The sequence below is a fragment of the Mirounga angustirostris genome, unplaced genomic scaffold, assembly GCF_029215605.1.
Source record: "Mirounga angustirostris isolate CCGP_5_RB_7025 unplaced genomic scaffold, mMirAng1.0.hap1 SCAF_13, whole genome shotgun sequence".
Classification (NCBI taxonomy): domain Eukaryota; kingdom Metazoa; phylum Chordata; class Mammalia; order Carnivora; family Phocidae; genus Mirounga; species Mirounga angustirostris.
This window is the reverse complement of record NW_026991721.1, coordinates 102,474,247-102,496,882: the sequence shown is the minus strand read 5'-3', so window position 1 is coordinate 102,496,882 and position 22,636 is coordinate 102,474,247. Positions and strand designations below refer to the sequence as shown.

The following is a 22,636-nucleotide window of genomic DNA, read 5'->3' as shown; positions in this document are numbered from 1 at the left end:
AGCAAAAGATTTGAAACAACTGAATGCCCATCAGTAGAGGGCTGGTGTATAAGTTATACAACAGGATATTATATATCTGTGTTAAAAGAAAAAGTCTCTGGAAGGAGCCTTAAAAACAAATATCAGTGGTTACCTGTTGGTAGGAGGGAGATTTTCATTCTACAGCTTTTTTTTTTTATAAGATTTTATTTTTTTATTTACTTGAGAGAGAGAGAGCTCACAAGCCAGGGAGAGGGGCAGAGACAGAGGGAGAAGCAGGCTCCCCGCTGAGCAAGGAGCCCAATTCGGGACTTGATCCCAGGACTCCGGGATCACCACCTGAGCTAAAGGCAGATGCTTAACCAACTGAGCCACCCAGGCGCTGCTCATTCCACAACTTTTTATACTTTTTGAGGTTTGAACAGTGTGAATGGGTTACCTGTCTTCAAAATATAAGAAAAAACTGAGAGGAGACAACCTAAATGTCGAACAACAGGAACTGTGTTAAGTCCGCGATGGCATTTCTAAATTACAGTGTGTGTCTGCTACAGGTAACGTGCCCGCTGTGTTTATAATCATATAGGTAGATGCTTGTCAGTGGAAAACAATGTTTTTAGTTGCTTTCTATTTTTCAGAATGCACTGAGAAAGATACTAGAAGATGTTCAATGTTGATTGTCTCTTCTTGATCTGATGGTGAGGTTCTCATCTCTATTCCACTTTTCTCTGTGTTTTAACTTTTCCTGTAGTGACTGACTTGAATACCCGTGACTTGGGTTAAGTCACTGGCCTTACGTGCGCCTCACTTTCATTATCTATCAAATGAGGGTGATGGTAGTAATCACCTCGGAGGACTTCCATAATGATACAGTTAATATTATGTCTGAGAATATTATGACAGGAAAATGTTATAAATATTTGCATTAGTCTATTTTATTATATAAAAATCCATGTAGTGACGAGATACCGCTTCACGTCCATCAGGATGACTTCTGTCAGAAAAGTGAGAGAAGAACAAGTGTTGGCAGGGATGAGGAGAAATTGGAGGCCTGACGCGTGGCTGCTGGGAACGCAAAACGGTGCAGCCGCGTGGATAGGTACACGGGGTTACCATGTGATCCAGCAGTTCCATTCTAGGTGTGTCCCCAGAAGAATTGAAAACAGAGGCTGAAACAGATCCTTGTACACCAGTGTTCACAGTGGTCACAAGGTGGAAACAACTCAGGTGTCCACCAGGAGATGAATGGATAAACAAAATGTAGTGGACAGTTATATAGCCATAAAAAGAGCTGAAATTCTGATACAAGCTGCAACATGGATGAGCCCTGGGAACACTGTGCTCAGTGCAGTAAGCCAGACACAAAAGGACTGGTGCTCTGTGATTCCACGTACATGAGCTACCCAGAATGGGCAAATTCAGAGAGACAAAGTAGAATAGAAGTTACCAGAGACTAACGGGAAGGGAGAATCTGGGCTGAAGAGTATCTTCTGCAAATAGACAGTGGTGATGGTTGTACAACGTAATGAATGTACTGAGCACCACTGACTTGTATACTTAAAAATGGCTAAAGGTGGTAGATTTTATGTTAACGTATGTTTTACTACAATTAAAAAATTGGAGTAAGAAATAGAATCTGTATAAACACAGAAAAATTTTTTTTCTGATTAAAAAATCACTGCATATTCATTGTAGAAAACTTTGGAAAATTTAATAAGCCTGTAAAATATAATTCATCCATTCTGGTCTCTATAACCACTAATAACATGCCAATGCTTTTTAAAACCTGCATTATGGTTACATTCTATGCAAACATGAATTAGATAAAATAAGGGCAATATGAAACTATTGAAGTTTCATAATCTACACAGTGTTTGAAATTGTGTGAATCTGTCCACATTTTTAAGATGTGAAGAGATTCACTGAATTTCAGAGCCGACAGTCATGGAGAATTACAGCCTGTGTTCGTGCTAATGCCCTATGATGGAGCCACTTCAGCAGATAAATAGAAGTGCTTCCTGATCTTTGACAGCAGCCTTGGAACTTGGGACTGTTACGCTGTTGAAGAAATGGAAACCTGACTGTCCCGTAGCAGTGTTCACTAGCTCACCCGGCGATGGCGTGCGTGGCTCTGGAGTACACCCCCAAACCAGCCACTGTGACCTAACGCTGGAAGATGAAGGTTAAACAATCGCCCTGACCTTCGGTGCTGTTAATGGAGGAGTAGAGACTGTATGAGCAAAAGTGCTTAGAAAGTAGGATTTTAAAAAAGCAAAAATATTTGTAAGCTCAGAAAAATCTGGAAATCAAGGCCAGGGTCAGAGTTGTGGGCGTGCCGCCGTGTGCCCGGGCCTCTGTCTACCTGCTGCTTGTGGGCTGGAAGTGCGGACCAGCACTCCTGCCCGGCCCCTCTTGGCATTTGTTTCTATGTGAAAATTAGTCTCAACTTGAGTTTTGATTTCTGTGAGAATTTTGGGACTAGCATCCCTTGCATAAAAAAAGATGATTGGTTTTAAACGTGTTGGGTTTTTTTACCCCATTGAATATTCTATGAGAGAGTATCTTACATTAAATATTCTTTTGTAAACATCGTTCAGAATGTCTGGGGGCGCCTGGGTGGTGCCGTCGGTTGGGCGTCTGACTCTCAGGTCGAGATCTCGGGGTCATGGGATCCAGCCCCACATCGGGCTCCGCACTCAGTGTGGAGTCTGCTTGGGATTCTCTCCCTCCCTCTCTCTGCCCATCCCCACTTCTGTGCATGCTCTCTCTCTCGAGTAAGTCTTAAAAAAATAAATACAATGTTTGTATGTTTTCCTGTTATATGGATATGCCATGACTTATCCATCTCTTTCTTTGGACATTTATGTGGCTTCCAATTTTCAACTATTGTAAATAAACTTAAGGTGAACATCCTCAGAAGTACTTTTTTATGTATATGTTTTATAATCTCCTTGCAATAAATTCTAGGGATAGAATTACCTAGGAGAGTTTGTTTTATAAATTGTTTGCTCAAATTATTTGCCTGTTTTTCTGATGAGGTATTACTTGTTTTCTTGGTTAGCAAAAGCTGTCTTAAATGTGCTATTTGACAAAAAAAAACATAAAAATGAAAACTAACTTTAAACATTTATTTAAATGGTTTTCAACCTCTGTTGAAGCTACGGTTTTTTCTGAAAGCATTATAAATGCTTTATTTGCAGTAGATAATTTTCTTGAGTTGCTTTTCATTAATTCCTTCTAAATCAAAGCAAGCATAAGTATTGTGATCTTAATACCTCAAAGTATCTTTTTAAAAATTTGAAAATATTTCATCATTAATGACTGTGTATTGCAGTATGCTGTTTTTCAAACTGCAGGTTGCAACCATTAGTGGATCATGAAACCAATTTAGTAGTTCCCAACAAGCATTTTAAGGAAATCAGAACAGAATATATAAAAACACATGATCTTTTGCAAGGGTATTATTTCCTGAACTGTTTGTTTAGCTATTTTACAAAGTATGTGTGTGCTGGGTCATGGTGTAGAATGGGATTCATACTGAGAGTCACAATAAAAAAAAATTTTTTTTGAAGGCCATTAGTTGGAATGGGTAAGAATAGAGTCTCCGTGCATAGGTTTGATTCTCAGCTCTGCCACGTCACCAGCTTTGTGACTGGGGGTTAGGAACCTAACCTCTCCATATCTTGTCTTTCTGAGGGTAAAGTGGGAATAATGTTAGTATCTACCTTATGAGGCTTCTGGAAAGATCAAATGAGCTAATCAAAGTAAGTGCTTAAAGTAAACATTAGCTACTGTTGTTAATAAGGTTATTAATATAGGTTCATGTTCATAATAGACCATTTAAAAAATACATCGGAAAAGGTTCCCCAGGGGCGCCTGCGTGGGTCAGTCGGTTAAGTGTCTGCCTTCAGCTCAGGTCATGATCTCAGGGTCTTGGGATCGAGCCCTGCATCAGGCTCCCTGCTTGGGGGGGAGCCTGCTTCTCCCTCTACCCCTCCCCCCCGCTCATGCTCTCTCTTTCTTAAATAAATAAATAAAATCTTAAAAGATTTCACATCCCACTGAGGTAACCACTGGAAGAATCTTTTCCCATTACTACCCTAGGAATATAGAAAATTTAATCACACAATCTTTAGTAGTTTGATGAGAATTCTGCATTCACTTATGTGGTCTCAGGAGAAAAGCTTTAAATATCAATGACCTGAACATGTCCAGAAATTTGGGCATGTAAATATAAACTTGAGATAAGCTAAACCGGGTTCACTAACAATAGAGCGAAGCCTAAGCCACTTTCTTGAATAAAGACGAAGGAAATGGGGTCAAGAAGTCTGGGGGTGGCTGTTTGGTTTATTCCTAATGTTGAATGCAGAGATCCTTTGTGTTGCCCTCATAAGTCCTACTCAAGGGAGGCTGACCAAGTACAGAGTCCTTTTTATAACTTCTCCCCAGGTCTCCTCAGCCCTTCTGTGACCCTAAACCCCATGTAGATGCCCATAAATTCTTGCATTTACCTTGTTAGCTCCCCTCTCCCCTGAGCCCTGGACTTACAGATCCAACTTTCTACTTTACTTCTCTTCTTGGAAATTGCACAGGCCTTTTAAAGTCAACATACCTAAATAGCATTTGATCTTTTCTTTTCGCCACCGAAACTAGTTCTTCCTCGGGTCTCTCCTGCCATCAGTGAGCATCGCTCAGCTGCTGGAGCCCCAAACTGGAGAGTGTCTCTGGCTTTTCTTGCTTCTCCTGTACCCCCAGTGCCATCAGCAGCTCCTGTCAGCGGTGCCTCCAGACTATGTCTCCCCGCACCCCTGCATCCCTGCAGTCCCCGCGTGGGGCTGGCCAGCCGCTGCCCGCTGGGAACTGTGCGGACCTGCTCCCGCTCTTGAGCCCCGCACTTGGGGTGATGTGTCGTTAACACACAGCAAGCATGTCCCCTGACTGAAAAGCATGAGTAACCTCCCGTGTCACTTAGGATACAAATCACACTCCTTACCCCAGCCTAAGAGGCCCCACTGCCCTTCTTCTACCAAATTTCTCACCATTCTTTCTCTCACTTTGGCCCCACTGGCCTTTTCTCAAGAGCTGACCTCACCCAGAATTTTTACTTTGAGACTTCATACACACTTCACATGTTTCTCTGCCTGGGACACCCCCTCTGTCCTTTCTCCTGTACATGGGATTTTCATCTGCCTAGGCTCAGGTTATGTGTTTCTTCCTCAGTGACACTTTGCCCAACCACCCAGTCTCTCACTGCCCTGAGCCCTTTAGTCTCCATCACAGCATCCTATTTCTTTCATTGCATTTATCACAGTATGTTCATTATATATTCCTTCGTTCGCTTCCTCCTCAAAGACTGTGATGGACGATAAAATCATTCCTGTTTTATTCCTCTCTGTATATGAAGTAATGAGTAAAAAGGAAAAAAAGTGGTAAATTTTGGAAGCAACATTCTTAAAAGCCTGCTTATTTCCAACTTTTTTTTTTTTTTTTTTACTTTCCAGTTATTGGATCTTTGAAGTTTTCAGAGTGTATTATCATATTCCATCACTAGGGGGCAGTTATACCTCTCTGATCAAATTCACCTAGTTTATTATCTCAGACCTTGGGTTTTTCCTGCTGTATCATTTATTTCCTTCATGTCTCTTTTGAGGGAAATTATTCAAATTGGGAGATCCTGATAATGTTCACATAAATCTGTATGTATTCTGATTATGTTTATTGACTCCCTATTGTTAATACTGTATTACTGGCTATGCTAGATCAAACTTTACTCTAGAAAATTAGATTTTATACTTATATATGGTTTCATATTTTTAATATATAATAGAGTTATTCTCTGGACTCTTGAGGGAAAGGGATTAGGTCGAGGTGGGCAGTCTTCCTTGTTAGCATCATATCTCTACAAAATAATCTTAATATAAGATACACGTGCACACATGTATGCAAAATGATCTTTTCCCTGTTGGCAAACACTCAAATTATGTGAAAGGAAAGGAGCAATAGTCTGTAGATACCTTTCTCTGGGAATTAATATGGCAAGAATTTCTGAGCATTTGCATAAGAACTTAATATTAGCTTTGTAAAAAACAAAAAACAAAAACAAAAAACAAAACTCAATCTGGGGGTGCCGGGGTGACTCATTCGTTTGCGTCCAACTCTTGATTTCAGCTCAGTTCATGATCTCAGGATCGTGGGATTGAGCCTGGGCCTAGAGCCTGCTTAAGATTCTCTCTCCCTCTCCCTCACCCCCTTAAAAAACAAACAAACAAAAACCAAACTCAGAAATTTTATTTATTACCAACCTTGAGATTAGCCAATAACCATACTTACTTATTAAGATAATTTTTAAATTATGTGAATTTGAAATTTTGCAGATGGGGGCACCTGGGTGGCTCAGTTGGTTAAGCAACTGCCTTCAGCTCAGGTCATGATCCTGGAGTCCTGGGATCGAGTCCCGCATCGGGCTCCCTGCTCAGCAGGGAGTCTGCTTCTCCCTCTGACCCTCCCCCCTCTCATGCTCTCTCTCTCTCATTCTCTCTCTCAAATAAATAAATAAAATCTTAAAAAAAAAAAATCAGGAAATTTTGCAGATGAACAGTATTAAGGGTCTTACTTTAGCAAAATCAGAAGTACTGTGAAAACTGAAAGTTTGTCACGAATCCCATAGTTTCCAGGTGATAGGCTGTGTGAACTGTAAATTTTACATTTGTTATTGTAGCTAAAGTGATGCCATCCTTAGTCACTATCATGTAGACTGCTGTTCATAGAAATCTGAATGTCGGTATGATTTTGTTGCCTATAGTGCTGATATTTTAAACTCTGGTTATAATTGAATATTTTTAAAGCCTGTAACAGTTTCAGCCAAGCATTCATTAAGTGCTAATGCTGAAAAATGCATCTGAAAATCAGTTATTTTGGAATAGAAGTTAGATGTGACGAAAAGCTATGAAGAAAGCCAAAAACCTGTCATGATACGTGTTACTATTAATTTAAGAGAACTTTTAATCATTAGCCAGAGTGCTGACAAAAGCAGCATAAAGTGTGCATACCTTTAAGTTCATGAAAATTGCTGTATAACCAGGCAAGGATGACAGATAAAATGCTGGCACCAGGGGCTAATACCAATGTGGCTATAATGTGTCCTTAAGTCCAGTTATCGTCTATGCTAAGTATTTTTGATTATTTGAAAGGTGGAGATGGTAATGTAAAAGGTTTTATTTGAAATGTTCACCTAAGTATATTTTATTATTATTATTTTTAAAGATTTTATTTTAGAGAGAGCTTTTGTTTGGGAAAGTCTTTGTCTCTCTTTCATTTCTGAAGGACAACTTTGTCAGAGTAATTTTGGTTGGAGTTTTTCCTGTCAGCATGTCATATATGTCATCCTGGTATTTCTGGCCTATAAGGTTTCTGCTGAGAAATCCACTGATAGCCTTATGGGGATTCCCTTGCAAATTACAAGCTTTTCTCTTGCTGCTTTTAAGATTCCTTTTGTCTTTGGTTTCTGGCAGTTTTATTTATATAATGTGTCTTGAAGAAGATCTCTTCAAGTTGAGTTTGGGGACTTTTGAGCTTCATGAATTTGCATGTTCAAATCTCTACCAGATTTTGGAAGTTGTTTTTTTTTTTTTTAAGATTTTATTTATTTATTTGACAGACACAGTGAGAGAGGGAACACAAGCAGGGGGAGTGGGAGAGGGAGAAGCAGGCCTCCCGCTGAGCAGGGAGCCCAATGCGGGGCTCGATCCCAGGACCCTGGGACCATGACCCGAGCCGAAGGCAGACGCTTAATGACTGAGCCACCCAGGCGCCCCAAGATTTTGGAAATTCTTAGCCATTACTTCTTTAAATAAGCTTTTTGCTGTCTTCTCCCTCTCTTCTCCATCTGGGAATCTAGGAATTCATGGATTGTTTGTTTCGATGGTCAAAACACCAGTAGATCACATAGGCTTTCTTACGCTTTTCCATTCTTTTTTTCTTTTTTCCCTCTGACTGGAAAATTTCAGAGGTCCTATCTGCTGATTCGCGGATTCTTCATTCTGCCTGGTCCATTGTGTTGTGAATGGTCTCTATTGCATTTTCCATTTCATTCATTGTGCTCTTCAGCTCCAGAATTTCTATTTGGTTCTCTTTCATGATTTCTAGCTCTTTGTTAAACTTACCATGTTGTTCATGCATCGTTTTCCTGATTTCATTGAATTGTCTTTCAGTGTTTTTTCATGGCTCATTGAGTTTCCTTGAAACTATTCTATTTGGAATTTTTTATCAGGTAAATAGCAGATGTTCTTGTCTTTGGGGTCAGTTACTAGAAGATTATTGTGTTCTCTTGGTGGTGTCGTGTTTCCTTGATTTTTCACGGTCCTCAAAATCTCGTGTTGCTGTCTTCACATCTGCAGATAGTCACCTCCTCTAGTCTTCACTGACCGACTTTGGGAGGGAAATTTTTGTCAGCCCTGCTAGGGATTCTGAGGCTTTCTTGGGCCTTCAGTGGATTTACCTGCATGCTTGCTCCCTCTTGTGGCACATTCTTAAGTTTATGTGCCTTCTCGCGGATTCTGCAGCGCCAGGTTGTGTGCTGACAACTTTCCTTTTACTTTTCCAAGGGCAGTCTCTCCCAGGCCCGTAGATTCAGGCTGGCTTTGTGTGCATGCTTACTAGTCGTATGCATATGCTTACTCTTGGTACCCTTGGGAGTGTGCACGGGGAGTTGGCCACAGGGTCAAAGGGAGCAGTAAGTAGGAATGAGTCGTGGGTGCACGAGACCACTTAGATGAGTCTCACAGGCATTATGCTGAGTGAAAGAAGCCAGTCTCAAAAGGTTACATACTGTATGTTTATATTTATACAACATTCTGAAAAGACTACACTATAGGATGGAGACCAGATCAGTGGTTACCAGGGGTTAGGGATGGGGGAGGTATGACCCCAAAGGAGCAATCCAAGGGAATTTTTGGGGGTGATGAAATTGTTCTGTATTGTGATTGTGGTGGTGGTTATACAAACTAAAAATGTGTTAAAATTCATACAACTATATCCCAAAAGGGCAAAAGTCAGGTGGTTACTATTTGGGGGACTACCTTTAACTGTAAGACCAGGAACCTATTAAATTGGAAGAAATTGCCATCAAGAAATAATTTTTTATGAGATGAAAAAAGAACAAAAAAAAGGAGTAATCTTTTTTCTAAAATAGCCTCTTGTTCTTGTCACAGTTTTAGGCTTTTTAAAAAAATGTATTTTTTCCTCCTAAGTACTTTTTTCAGAGACATGTCTTCACTATTTTCTATAAGTTTTCCTTTTTTTTTTTTTTTTTAAGTAGTACATATAGGATAAATCTCAAAAAAAAAATAATGCTCAGATTGTTTTATTATATTGGGGGTTTTGTAGGATTGTTTCTTCTAATAAGTGATTCATGAGGTCTTGTGAATCTTTGCTGTAGAATTTTTTTCAAAAGTGACACTTAGAGCACAACGTGACTATGTGTTTGTCTGGTGCAGTGTTAGCCATCTGATACTGGCTGAGTTAATTTCATTCTGAGTCTAAAGGTCTCTATTATATTTGATTTCTTCCTAATCCAAAGAATAAGAAAAGCACACCTGTTGACAGCTTATGGCAGACAAAGTTTGGAAGAGACCATAAAATAAGGGGTGATCATGAATGTAGTGCATTGATTTAAAGAGTAAACACAAGACTAGAATGTATAATAGGAACTTAGCTCGTAGGAACCAAAAGTTTAATCTTCTGTATATACGCAACGTTTGTCCAATCCTTATTAGAATCCTCTTCAGGTCTGAGCTTGGCAACTTAAGCAAGATGTGGAAACAGTTGGCAAATTTCCTGAGAGGGCAATGAAAATTATACTAGAGAATGAAAATAAAACCTTTAAGAGAAGGTTAAAAGAATTCAAGTTTCCTAGGGAAGAGAGTTGAAAGCATATGAAGAGCTGGAACATGGTTGGTAACTCTTCATTTCATCTGACCAGGTGGTGCAAAAAGGAATGTCCTGAATTTTTCCAGAGGGATTTATTGGGCATATGAACTTTTCTCTCCATTCCAAGATGATTGAGACCATATTGTATGCACTCTCCTCTTCCCTGGGCTTTTCTCACATTGCACCTCTCTGGCTCTCTCTCTACTATTTGGAACATTTTTATTTTGACTCCCTTTCTAGGAGGGGGTCTCTCCTTGGCTCTCTCTACTTCCTTCCATCTTTTTACCCTCCCCCTGGTGAAATCTCATGGTTTTTGCTTCTGTCTTATTCATCTCAGATCCATCCTTTACACACAGCCACCAGTGAGATCTCTCCAAAATAAGACATGCCACGTCATTTTCCTGCGCAAAATCCTTTAGCAGCTTCCCGTAACCTACAGCAGGTTCACAACCACCACCTCTCCAGGGGCTGAATCTGGGAGAGGACAGGTGGAGGGACAGGTGTCCATAACCCCCTAGCCACTCTCATCTCTGTGGCAACCCACCATGAAAGATGTTTGGTTACCTGAGCATGTCAGCTACCTACCCAGTGTGTCGGGAGACAAGGTGGAGAAGAATAATGGGCTAATGGAGCAAGTTCAAGCTCCTTAGGAGAACACGGGAGACCTTCCATGCTCGGTCCATTGCTTCTGCAGGCTCCACACACCTCATCCTGCCCGGAACTGTGATTTCTGTTTTCTTGCATCTTCTGTCACACACGGCCTTCCATTGTCAGGATTCAGTTTTTTTCAATAACATTAACTCTGAAGGGAAGTATAAGCTTTTTAAATTAAGAAAGTTGCTTGAAATATCTTGTAAGGATTGTTTGACTTATATTTTAAAGACAAAAGGAGGCTGGATTTCCTGATTTTTGTCCTACAGTATCTCTAGAGGGATTTGCCATTTTAGTTTTGAGTTTGTCTCGACTGGGTATCATTGAGATGAAAAGAGGAATCAAGATAAGTATATGTTTATTGAATACTACTGAACAAGCCATTAAGAATTGTAGTTCTTGGGTGCCTGGGTGGCTCAGTTGGTTAAGCGACTGCCTTTGGCTCAGGTCATGATCCTGGAGTCCTGGGATCGAGTCCCACATCGGGCTCCCTGCTTGGCAGGGAGTCTGCTTCTCCCTCTGATCCTCCCCGCTCTCATGCACTCTCTTTCTCTCTCTCAAATAAATAAATAAAATATTGAAAAAAAAAAAAGAATTTTGGTTCTCTGTGGGGTCATAACATATTGGGGCCACAAGTCCTTAGAAATCATCTACCTCAGTCATTATACAGATAAAAAAAAAGGAGGCCCTTGAGAGAATTGTCCGGGATACAGGAGACAGTGTGGTGGGTCTTCAGGGTCACACTATAGCAATTTTCCTTTCAGTGCAGGAATTTTTGAACTTGAGATATATATATGAAGCCCCCCTCTCTTTTAAGTAAAATAGATCCATTTACTTTTTTGTGTGAAATGTTTCAAATTTACACAAAAATAGAAAAGTCAGCTACTTGTTCAATTAACCAGTTGGTGTGTGTATATATTTGTGTGTGTGTGTGTGTATGTGTATATATATTTCACTTGAGAGAGAGACAGAGAGAGCATGTGGAGAAGAGGGGCAGAGGGAAAGAAACTCAAGCAGACTCCATGCAGAGCACAGAGCCTGATGTGGGGCTTGATCCCACAACCCTGATACCATTACCTGAGCTGAAACCAAGAGTTGGATGCCCAACCGACTAAGCCACCCAGGTGCCCCTATGTATATGTTTATTAGATTATGTATATTTAATATTTAAGGTGACTTAGATTATGGAGTGGCAGGAACTAGTTATCTTCAACAGCGGGAAACTTAGTTGAAGTTGTGACTCATCTCTAACTAGCAATATGACCTTTAGTATTTAACTTCTTGGGTTTAATTCCTGTTATATTTAAAAAGAAAGTTGAATTAGTTTAAGATTCCTTACAACTTCCAACTAACGGTATTAACACATAATAATAATACCAGTACATGATTAATGACAACAACAACAATAAGACACTTGTATCGGGCTTACTACCTATCTATCATGGTCGCAAGCACATATGTTAAGTAAACACTCGTATGTGATTCTTGCACCTACCATGTGAGGCTGGTATAGTTACTAGGGAGGGAACTGAGGTGTGGAGGGTAAAGTAGGTCGAGGTGATGCTGGAATTGAAGCCTGAGAGTCTGGCTCCAGAGCCCACCTATAACTCCTGTACTTCACCATATGGTCTCTCTCTACTTAATCCTGTTGCTGCTTTGAATTAGATTTGGTAAAAATGGGAAGTCTCTCATTTCTTTTTTGATTTTTTTTTTTTTTTTTTAGGTAATAAAGTGAATGACAAATGCTTATATTATGAGGGAACAACTCTTGTTAAAATGATTAATTCATTTGGAGGAAAATTAAGCAGGTTACTCGTTATTGATAACAGTTAGATATTTTATGTATTGTTTATTGACCAAAAGAGCATCTAAATCAAACTGAAGTTACTCCTAGGACTCTAGGAGTCTTTAAATAACTTAAAAATTATTTAAAAAACAAGCCAGAATAACTTTTTCAGGTGGAATTTAACCAGAACATGATTCTGTGTAATTCTGTTTTGTCAGATCCTTCTTTGGACTCCCATTTTTGAAAGACAAGCTCAACCAGACTGGGGGAATGGGATTTAGAGCTGTTTTTATGTAAGACAAACTTGAAGTAGCTAGGTATGCTCAGCCTGGAGAGGGACATTCTCAAATATATGAAAAGCTATTGTTTAGAAGAAAGATTCACTAAATGAACTGTTAATAAAATTCTTACAAGAACAGAGTAGAAAAGTGGTTGCCAGGGGGTGGGGAAATAGGGAGAGGTTGGTAAAAGGATACAGACTTGCAGCTGTAAATGAATAAGATCTGAGGATTTAATGTGTAACGTGGTGATTATGACTGATAACAGCTGATAACTGACATTTGCTAAGAGAATAGAGCTGAAATGTTCTCACCAAAAAACCACAAAAAAGATAGATCTATGAGGTGGTGGGTGTATTAATGAATTAGGTGGGGGGGATCCTTTCATGTTGTGTACATATAGCAAATCACGATGCACAGTGGGGTGGGTGGGGGGAAGAAGGACTGGACTCTCTGGGATAGACTTGGATCAGTAGCTAGAAGTTACAGCGTGACAGGCTTCGCTGGGCAGAAGCTCAGTGCGGAACTGGCTGGCTGACACTGTGTAGCTCTGTCAGGAGGTTTTCAAGCAGAGGCTAGGTAACCCCTGCGACAGAGATGTTGTGGAGCAGATCCAGTCATGGTTTGGTTGCATTCGACTTTTCAGTTCCCCTTTCACAGTCCTGGCATGTAACAGGCACTCAGAAAATAACTGGCAAATTAATAACTTAAACAACGGGACAGGAGAAATAGTCTTATCTCATTATTTTAAAGCCAATATAATTCTTAAATGACTTACTTGATTCTATCTTGATTACGAGGAGAGATCGAGAGGGAGAAATACTTAATTTGATTTAGACATAGGTTTGGTTGCTTTCTAATTCTTCTCATACACCACAAGGCTTCATCAGTTGTGTTCAGCTCTCCAGAATAAAGGTAAATAACTTACACTATTATATAAATTATTATTATGTAAGTTTAAAAATGCGTACATTGCTCTATGCATGCATGTCTGAGTTTATTAACTTGTAAGCTCTCTGATACTAGCATTGTGTATTTTTGTGTTTCCCTTCACAGCACTTAGCTCAGAACCTTTTTGAAACCATATATGAAAGTGATTTCAAATTTGTGCGTGCTCAGGGCAGGAGGGGTGGCGGGGTTTTCCCCAAATCTCATTATTATTCAGAAATAAAGTCCTACCATTTCTGTATGCTAATGCGGATTCTAAAATTTAGCAATAATCAGTTCAAACTAGATCTGAATTGTGTTTAATGTAGGGGGAGTGTGTTCAATGTGTGTTGCTCTCGTAGGTGCATGTGAGGGAACCTTGGCCTGCTCCACCTGTCACCTCATCTTTGAAGAGCACATATTTGAGAATCTAGAAGCAGTCACTGATGAGGAGAATGACATGCTCGATCTGGCATATGGACTAACAGATAGGTAAGATTTTAGGACCACTTCAGCTATACTAATAATCTGGGAAGATAAAGTTTTGAGTAGTTCGTATCTGAGACCAGACCCACGCATGGGAGAGTGATCTCCTGGCACAGATAGATAACAGTCACAAACTTTGAATATCAAATGTGGGACTTTTTGTTGTTGTTGTTCTCTACAATTTTCACCTTTATGAAACTTTCCTTTCTGCTAAAGTAAAAAAAAAAAAAAACATTGAAGGTATAGAAGGTGTAAGTTCTAGATCCTAATAAATCTTCTTTAGTCTATTTTTATTCCAGGGATTAATATTTATTACAATTTAATGAGTTGGGATTCAATTTAATGCTTTTTATGGTGTTCTTGAAGGACAGATTTGATAATTGGATGAAATTATCATGGGAAGTCTTACCTACTTGAAAGAATTTTTAAAGAAACGTCATATATAATAGTAACTATATTAAAATGAATAGTTCTGTTTCTAAGTGTACCTTAATAGTAATTTAATCAGAGCTTATTCTTGATATTAATAATAGGTAGAATACTCTTAAAAGTAGTAAGATTTATAGTAACAAGTGATATTGAGTGATACTTTATTTTTAAAAATTACCTGTCTTTTGGTTGGAGTCAGAGGAGGTAGCTAGTTGAGTTCCTATTTCAAGGGGGCAAGATCATGAGGACTTAATTAAGGTTGGCTTTGGCGTTTGACCATAATTTGGTGACCCTCATGAAAAATAATTGTTTAAGAAATTAAAAATAATAGTAATAACAATAGCTTGATATTGTATATATTATATAATCATAATTTTGTTAAATCCTTAACATCAACCATCTTATTTAATATGCCCGAAAATGTTTAGGTCATTAGTATTTATTTAGAGGTGAAGATCACTTTATTCCCTTTTGTGGTTCATTTCCCCGTTGGTGGCAGTGAGACTGGTACCCCAGCAGGAGAACCTGGGAAAACAGGGTCTCTTTAGGCTTCAGAGCAAAGTGGACTGTAGCTGCCACAGCCCCGTTCCCCCCTTCCCATCTTCAGGTGCCACATTCTCTGTCGACACCTGTTTTTGGGAGGAGTAGCACACAGAAAGCACCCAGTGACTGTCGTGGGGAAAGAGAACACTGCTTCTCACAGGGAGCACTTATAAATCACTGGGCCATATCTGGAATGAAAATAAGTTTGCTCAAAGCCAGTAACCACATCTAAATGATTTCTGGGGTACCACAGAGTTCCACAACAAAGACGCAAGGAAATTCTGTCTTTTGGTTCCTGTAGGTCTTTTAAAGTTAAGTGCTATGTAAATGTCTTTAATTTTAAGATAAAACACTTTGTTTAATGTTTATTATAGGGTATTCTTCACCTTGATTACTAATGGACTGGTGATACACGGGCTCACACGGCACTTAACAGTGGTTACTGGTCACCTTTTTCCTGTATCTCCAGGGACTGATTCACCATAGGGCATCCCCAACTAGTTGTGAAATTAATGGTCGATAGAAGGAGAAATTCAGGAATTTACCTGTGAATCAGTATTTGATGATAGTCATTGCCTGGCGCCACCAATTTCCAGGGGTAATGTACACAGAGGCCTCAGTTTCTGTAGTTGTAAGATGCGGATGAGAATAGTACCTGCCTCACTGGGTTGTCGTGGGAAGCTCTTAGAACAGCGTCTGGGGGAGAAAGCACTTGTTAAATAGTTTTTAGCATTGTAATGATAAAAATATCAGTGTATGTGCCGGATACTTACTATCATGCCTGGGTACTTGACAGTGATTATTTCTACCCTTCAGGGTTAGGCAGTATCATCACCGTTTCGTAGGTAGAAAAATAAGGTTTAACTATGAGATATGCTTAAGGCCACACAGCTAGAGAATGACAGAGCCCTGGTGTGAATCGGTTATACTGGGCCCCACAGTCGTTTGATCTTGTACTTCTCTGAATTGAAAACCAACCCTTAGGGGTAAAGTAACCCCCCACCCCCAGTGTATTTCCACTGTTGGGTATAGATGGCAAAGGGCACTGGAGAACATACCGTCCAGGTTTGCACAGTGTCAGAATTTTTTGGAACTCCGGGTGAAATCAAGGCCACCTTGTGGTCTGTCTCCTGGTCTGCAGGTATAGACACTTTCTCCCTGGGCTGGACGTCCAGCAAGGAGGTGGAGGGGGAGGGGAGAACAGAGCCGCAGGGCACAGCTGCCTTGTCTCCCTGGGTTCCCGTAACACGCTTCCTGTTCTCTCTCTGCGCTTGCTGTAAGCGGCCCCTTCACCAACAGCTGTGTCTCCATCTCTGTCTCGCTTACTCCATTAAAAGTGCCTTACTGGCATTATCTTGTCTTGATGGGAACACCAGGAATAGCCAGCAGTCTCCCTAGGACTCGCCACAGTCCGCATGAATTGTCTAAATTGGCTCGCCACATTTCTGTCCTGCAGACAGAACTAAAGGCATAATTGAGTACTGTCAGGGCTATTTGTAATCAGCAAATAGGAATTACTGGTAGAAGGGGATTTTTTCTATCAGAAGTCAGTATTTCCTGTGGTCCTACGTACTCCCTTGCTCAAAAACTTCCCCGTGGTCCCTCATTGCTCACACTTTCTTTGGTGTTCAGAGCTGTCTGTGGCCTGGTGGCCGTTCTAGCCCATCACCTTCCCTGCACAGTAGCCAAGCCAAGTGGAAGACCCACATTGCCTCAGACATGCCCTGAATCCCTGTTACCCTTGCCGCACGTGCCTTCCTCCTTTAGCTTTTATTAAATATTACATCCTCCCCCTCTGTTAAAGCCCATTCCAAGTACCATCTCCCCTGGCCAGAAGGAAGTGCTTTCTTCTTTCTTCTCAGACCTTCTGGCTTTCTCTCGCTGTAGCGTTGGTCACGATCTCACAGGTTAATGATCTGCAAATGTGTCTCATCTCTTATGATTGATTGAAAGTTCCCTCCTTCATACTGATATTGGTAGTTAATTCCCACAGCAGTCCTATGAGGAACCTGCCTACTCTTCAGCTTTAGGATTAGGTCAGGAAAGCTGCCTGTGAGTGTGCCCTGTGCAGCGCCGGGTTCTGGCCCACTGGCTGGTTGGCTGTACCCTGCTGCTGCCTCCTTACCGCATCCCGGGCACCCCCCACCCAGCGATGGAAGTGAGGGGCTGTTCTTTGCACACCCACTGATGCTCAGTAAAAGCTGGATGGGTACATTAATGAAACCAAGACCTGCATGCCGTATTCCATCAAAGTGTAGGCAATTTGACTCTAACACTAATATATTTGTTTTTATGTGCCTCAAAGAGAAAAGCACTGCTGATTGAAATACTGGTACAAAGTTATCACTTGACATTTTGTGCATATTAAAAGAGCTTTTTAGGGCGCCTGGGTGGCTCAGTTGGTTAAGCGACTGCCTTCGGCTCAGGTCATGATCCCGGAGTCCCGGGATCGAGTCCCGCATCGGGCTCCCTGCGCGGCAGGGAGTCTGCTTCTCCCTCTGACCCTCCCCCCTCTCGTGCTCTCTCTCTCACTCTCTCTCTCTCAAATAAATAAATAAAATCTTAAAAAAAAATAATAGAGCTTTTTATATTTATCTAGACATAGCTTTGTACATCACTGTTAAAAAAGTAAAATATAAATAAAATAAAATTGGTAGTAATTCCAAAGGGAAAAAAAAGAAAATGGTATTACAGTTCTTTCAATGACAAATACTTGCTTTACTCATACCAGATTTATGTCCTGCTGTGTATGCTTCTGTATTTGTAACTTTCATTGTCTTTTTGGACTTATTTTGAGTGATAATTAAATTCCCACGTGGAGTATGAACACCCTTCCAACAACTCAGTTGAAAAGACACACGTCAAACACTGAGTTCGCAGCTCTGACGGGACTGTCGCCTCCCAGTGCAGCTGTGATCGTCAGAAGCCACTGATTTTAAGATGCATCTTAAAATGTGGCAAAAATATGCATCTGGTAATTGATGACTTAAGTCTATGTATTTATTTCAAATTTCTTGTTTTAATGGTCTTACAAAGGGTAGCTTTCTTTTCTCGTCCATATGGTTTCAAAGCCCGGGGGATTGATGAATCATTCTCCTGGTGTTGCTCAAACCTCTGTTCTCTTCTCCACTGTCGGGCCTTCTGATGATTTCATTGCTCGTCAGCCCTTTCACCGAAACACAGTAGCTGTAGGAGATGCTAGAGACTGAAGATGAAAATGCTTCGGCACACCGTGCTTTGTGTTCTGTTTCTCATTGACATTTCCATGTAGCCTCTAGTTTTGAAAGGGTTGGGTATATGTGTTTCGACATAATGGAAATTTAAAAGGTAAGTAAATCCTTCACTGCTTTGGGTAAGAAAATGTCCTGTTAACTGCATTGCCTTGTGAATGATACATGCTTAATCCTAAACCATACTTCTCCCTTTTTTATGCAGATCTCGGTTGGGCTGCCAAATCTATTTGACAAAGTCTATGGACAATATGACAGTTCGAGTACCTGATGCTGTGGCCGATGCCAGACAAGCCGTGGATGTGGGCAAGAACTCCTAAGCAAGAATAAATTGGAATATTTTCACAAAATTTTACCTATTTTTATAATTATTATTTCTTAATGTAATTACGTGAGAACATTGGTGAAGGGGTTTATTATTATGATTAGCCTTACCACTTTAATTGACCTTCCATAACTCCTGCATTTTGTAGTTCTAAAAGTATGCAGTCTTTATTTTGGTTAACTTAAAAAAAGCAAATCAAATATTAGAAAATACTTAGTATTATAGAACCTTATATATTTTACCTTATGTTTGTTTAGCAACTTTAGCAAGATATTTTTACCTAAATCTTATGCCTAATTATGTGTAAGTTAGGTTAAAAAAGGTATTATTTTCCCTGTTAGATGTGGGTGAAGGCAGAGATCTAAAATGGCATATCTAGAGCCATAGAACAAATTAGAAAATATGTACTAGAACCCATATCTTCTTACTCCAAGTTATGTGTTCAGACTGAAACTAGAGAAATTAGGAATATAATGGACAAAAGTAATCGCTCAGTAAACCGCTCAATTTCAAAGACTCTTACTGCCTTCTAAATAAATATTTCAGAATTTTGATCCAGTGAAAAGTGCTGGGGGCTGATTTCCAAGAGCCAGCACCTGTGAGGGGGCTCAGGGGCCAGGCAGAAGCAGGGACTTAGTTCTGCAAGTCACGCACTATCACTCCTGCCTCTTCTTTCCATGAACAGTGAGGCACTGAGTCTGGCCCATCATTTGAAGAGAGGGTGTCAGAGAACTTGCAGACATGATGAAAGTCACCACAGTAATCTTTACTTTGAGGTTAGCTTTCTGGCGCATTACTGCCTGAGAAGACTGGCCTTCTAACAGTGTTCTAAACGTTTGAAGAAGGGCTGGATTTCGCTCTTACATTGCATTTTGAAAGATTCTTTATTATGATGGTTCACTGGTTTTATTCTATAACTCCCCCAACAGTTTTCTTCCTGACAGTTGGTTAAAATCCGAGAGAATAGTGATGGGTTCCCTTTCAATGCTGTATAATTTTAGTTAACATTCCTCTGCATTTTGCCATCAAGAAAGGCAGCTTCCTTTGGCATAACAGTATATATAATTGTTGGTTACGGGCTAACTCTTAATATTGTATTTGGTTTTCACAAATAAAACCAACCTGTAATTAACATAAGTAATTCAGAACTGCTGAATTAGTTTTTCAAGTGAATGATTATAAGAATTTTGAAAACCTCTTGCTTAACTTTCGCTGTGAAAATATTGTCTAATTTTTGTCTTAAAGGACAGTTTTCTTATTTTCTTTATAACTACTTAAGTATGGTGATCCATGTGGTTTCTATCGTAGTCATTTAGCATTTATCAGAACAATTACATTTTGCTTAAAAAATTGTTTTCTAAGGGGGAACTTAGATTCATTGTATGTTTTCCCATCTTTTTCTTCTTTTTTACAACTATTTTAATTGGTGTCCTGCTCTTAAACTCCCTCAAATTTTGTGGTCAACCACATTTTGGATCAGAATTTGTTAGATGGATTTCTTATTTATAGGCTAACTTATCACTCTATAAATTAAAAAATAGAAATAATGTGTTGTATGTACATTTCTAAAAATAGTACATGAAACTTTATTCTAAGTGTAAACTATTCAAAGGTATTCAAACATTATACACAAACTTTGTTTCCTATTAGAGAAATATTTAAGAATAGAAATATGATCTTGGTTAAGCAACAACAGGATTCCTTTCATGTGTCAACACATCACATGATATCAAGTTGTTTTTATCAGATTTTCTTTTGTTTATGTTTCTAGAAACTTAAAAATTAGAAAACCAGCTGGCAGGAGGAAGACATGATCACTTGCAGACACAGAGTGGTTATTTCAGAACAGAAACAGGGGGTTAAAAGATAATTTAAATCTACCAGAGGCCATTGAGGAGCGAAGTGGATGGGAAAGACCTCTGTAGTGAGAGGCGTTACTTCTGCAGAAACTGTTAGTAAGAAATCATCTAAGCAGTGACTTCATTCCTCTTTCCTTCTGACTCTCATCTGCCCATCTTATCACCTGAATGTCTTGTCTTTTAATTTTCAGACTTGGTTTGATGTTACAAAATTAAGCAGAGCCACTGTGCCTTTCTGCTTCCCTCGTCTATGAGCCGTTGCTGAAACCATGACCCCTCAGCTTGATTCACCTAGTAGTCTTTATCTCTCCCTCATCTGCCCAAAGCCTCTGCCTCGGACTGCCCTTTATAGCATTTCCTACATATGGCATTATATAGCTTTCTTACATGCAGCACTTATTACGTGTCCCTTGATAGATTAAGTTTTTAAGAATAAGGACTGGGTCGTGTTCAGCTTTGTAACTGCAGTGTCTTATCGCGGTATTTATCCCACAATAGGTATATAATAAATACTTGAGTTGAACAAAACGGGATCTTAAAAGAATATGCTTCCAGCATCTTGCTCTGTGGCAGTCTCCTGTTATGGATACGACTGCATGAGCTCAATATAGGCCTATATACTGAGCCTGCCTCTTTACTCCAACTTAACAGAAATCAGTACATACCTGTTTTCCTGAGAGATCAGATAATTTCCACTGTATTAAAAAGGATTGTTCAACTTGTCACCTTTTTAAAACATACCTTGAATGAAATAGCTTTTGAATGAGCTAAAGTCAGGTTGCTCTGCTGGTCTTAGATCTTGTACGTAGGTAGTTCTTGAAATACAAGTGCTGAGATCCTATAGGTGATATATGGTCTCTGTTGCCTTGAGTCATGTGACACTGTCATGACCAAGCCTTCAAATGGATGCTCCTCCATCTTGGGAATGTCTGCCATCATGTATTTTGGAAGGCCTCAGTGATTTCTCATCAGCCTTAGGCTTCCCATTGGTCCTAATGAGGATTCCTTAAGGCAGTGAAAAAGAGATAGGTAGTTAGTTCGCAGACTATTTTCCCAAACCAAGCAAACCAAAGACTGAGAAAATTGAGAAAGACACTCTTCTTAATAGTTTTATTTTAATGTCCTATCTTTAATACAGTCTTACTTTGTTTCCTAACTGAACTCCAAAGACTGAGTATGCCTCAGAGAGATAGCAAGGTAAGGTCTCCTTTGCAGTGAGGGAAAAGCATGGGGTTTATTGTTTGAAGACCTGGATACTGTTTAAAAAATTATCTAAAACTTGGAAATAAAGCAAAAAGATCACAGCAGGTCACTTTAAAGTGGTACTTAGAGGACTGTCTACCTGGGCACTGAGGATCACCTGTTCTTCTAAGATAGGGGCATTAGCAAACTATGTCCTGTAGGTCAAATCAAGCCCACCACCTGTTTTATGTCACTAAGCCTTCTTGGAATGCAGCCATGCTCATCTCATACTTACTTTCTTTTTGGTAGAAAAGGCAACAGAGAGTTATGGTGTCTTGCCTTGTAGGGCATCATCTTGTCTTACAGCTGCCTGAGCAGTCCCCTTCCACACTCTTTTCCACTGCGTGTACATATGTGTGCGTGCGTGTAGTACTTTCTCATGCCCTTCTTTGAACCAGCTTTGTCATTCTGCTGGTCCCCTCATTAATGAGTTAAATAAATCTTTGACACGTGCTCACCATGTATTTGTATGAGAATCCTTTATAATTCATAGAAAATTATACAAAGACCTCTTGAGGCCTATCTGCGCCTCCTCACAAACGTTCCATCTTGAGGCAGTCAAGCCTCTGGTTACATAGGCGGTAAGTAGAGATAATTATACCCAGTACCTCAGCCAAACTACTCTCTCATCCGTGTAATAATATCCTTTGGACAACGTTTTTTAGTTACTTAAAAGATGAGGTGTGTAAACATCTTTAACTGTAAGCACTAAAGCAGAGCGTTAGTGTAAAACACTATAAAACTGTGATTGTTGATTATCACTTCTTGACAAAATCTCCACCTTAGGTAATAATGCAGAGGTAGAATTCTTATTATGTAGAAATTGCAGACTGGGGCTCGATTCTTTGACTTTCCCACTTAGAAGACTTATTTTTTTTTTTTAAAGATTTTATTTATTTATTTGACAGAGAGAGACACAGCGAGAGAGGGAACACCAGCAGGGTGAGGGGGAGAGGGAGAAGCAGGCTCCCCACAGA

General features: G+C 39.8%; 2 protein-coding genes across 2 annotated transcripts in view; one reads left to right on the top strand and one right to left on the bottom strand.

Moving 5' to 3' along the window:
* FDX1 (ferredoxin 1) overlaps positions 1-18,583 on the top strand; it is a 28,195-nt gene extending 9,612 nt beyond the window's left edge. Inside the window, exons 3-4 of the mRNA XM_045895086.3 lie at positions 13,908-14,037; positions 18,439-18,583. Of these exons, the coding sequence (XP_045751042.2) occupies positions 13,908-14,037; positions 18,439-18,553 (245 nt within the window). The 3' untranslated portion in view covers positions 18,554-18,583. The remainder of the gene's footprint in view (positions 1-13,907; positions 14,038-18,438) is intronic.
* A 2,561-nt stretch (positions 18,584-21,144) lies between these two features.
* The window catches only part of LOC135361460 (uncharacterized), a 69,246-nt gene continuing 67,754 nt past the window's right edge, over positions 21,145-22,636 (bottom strand). Inside the window, exon 7 of the mRNA XM_064577484.1 lies at positions 21,145-21,422. Within this exon, the coding sequence (XP_064433554.1) occupies positions 21,410-21,422 (13 nt within the window). The 3' untranslated portion in view covers positions 21,145-21,409. The remainder of the gene's footprint in view (positions 21,423-22,636) is intronic.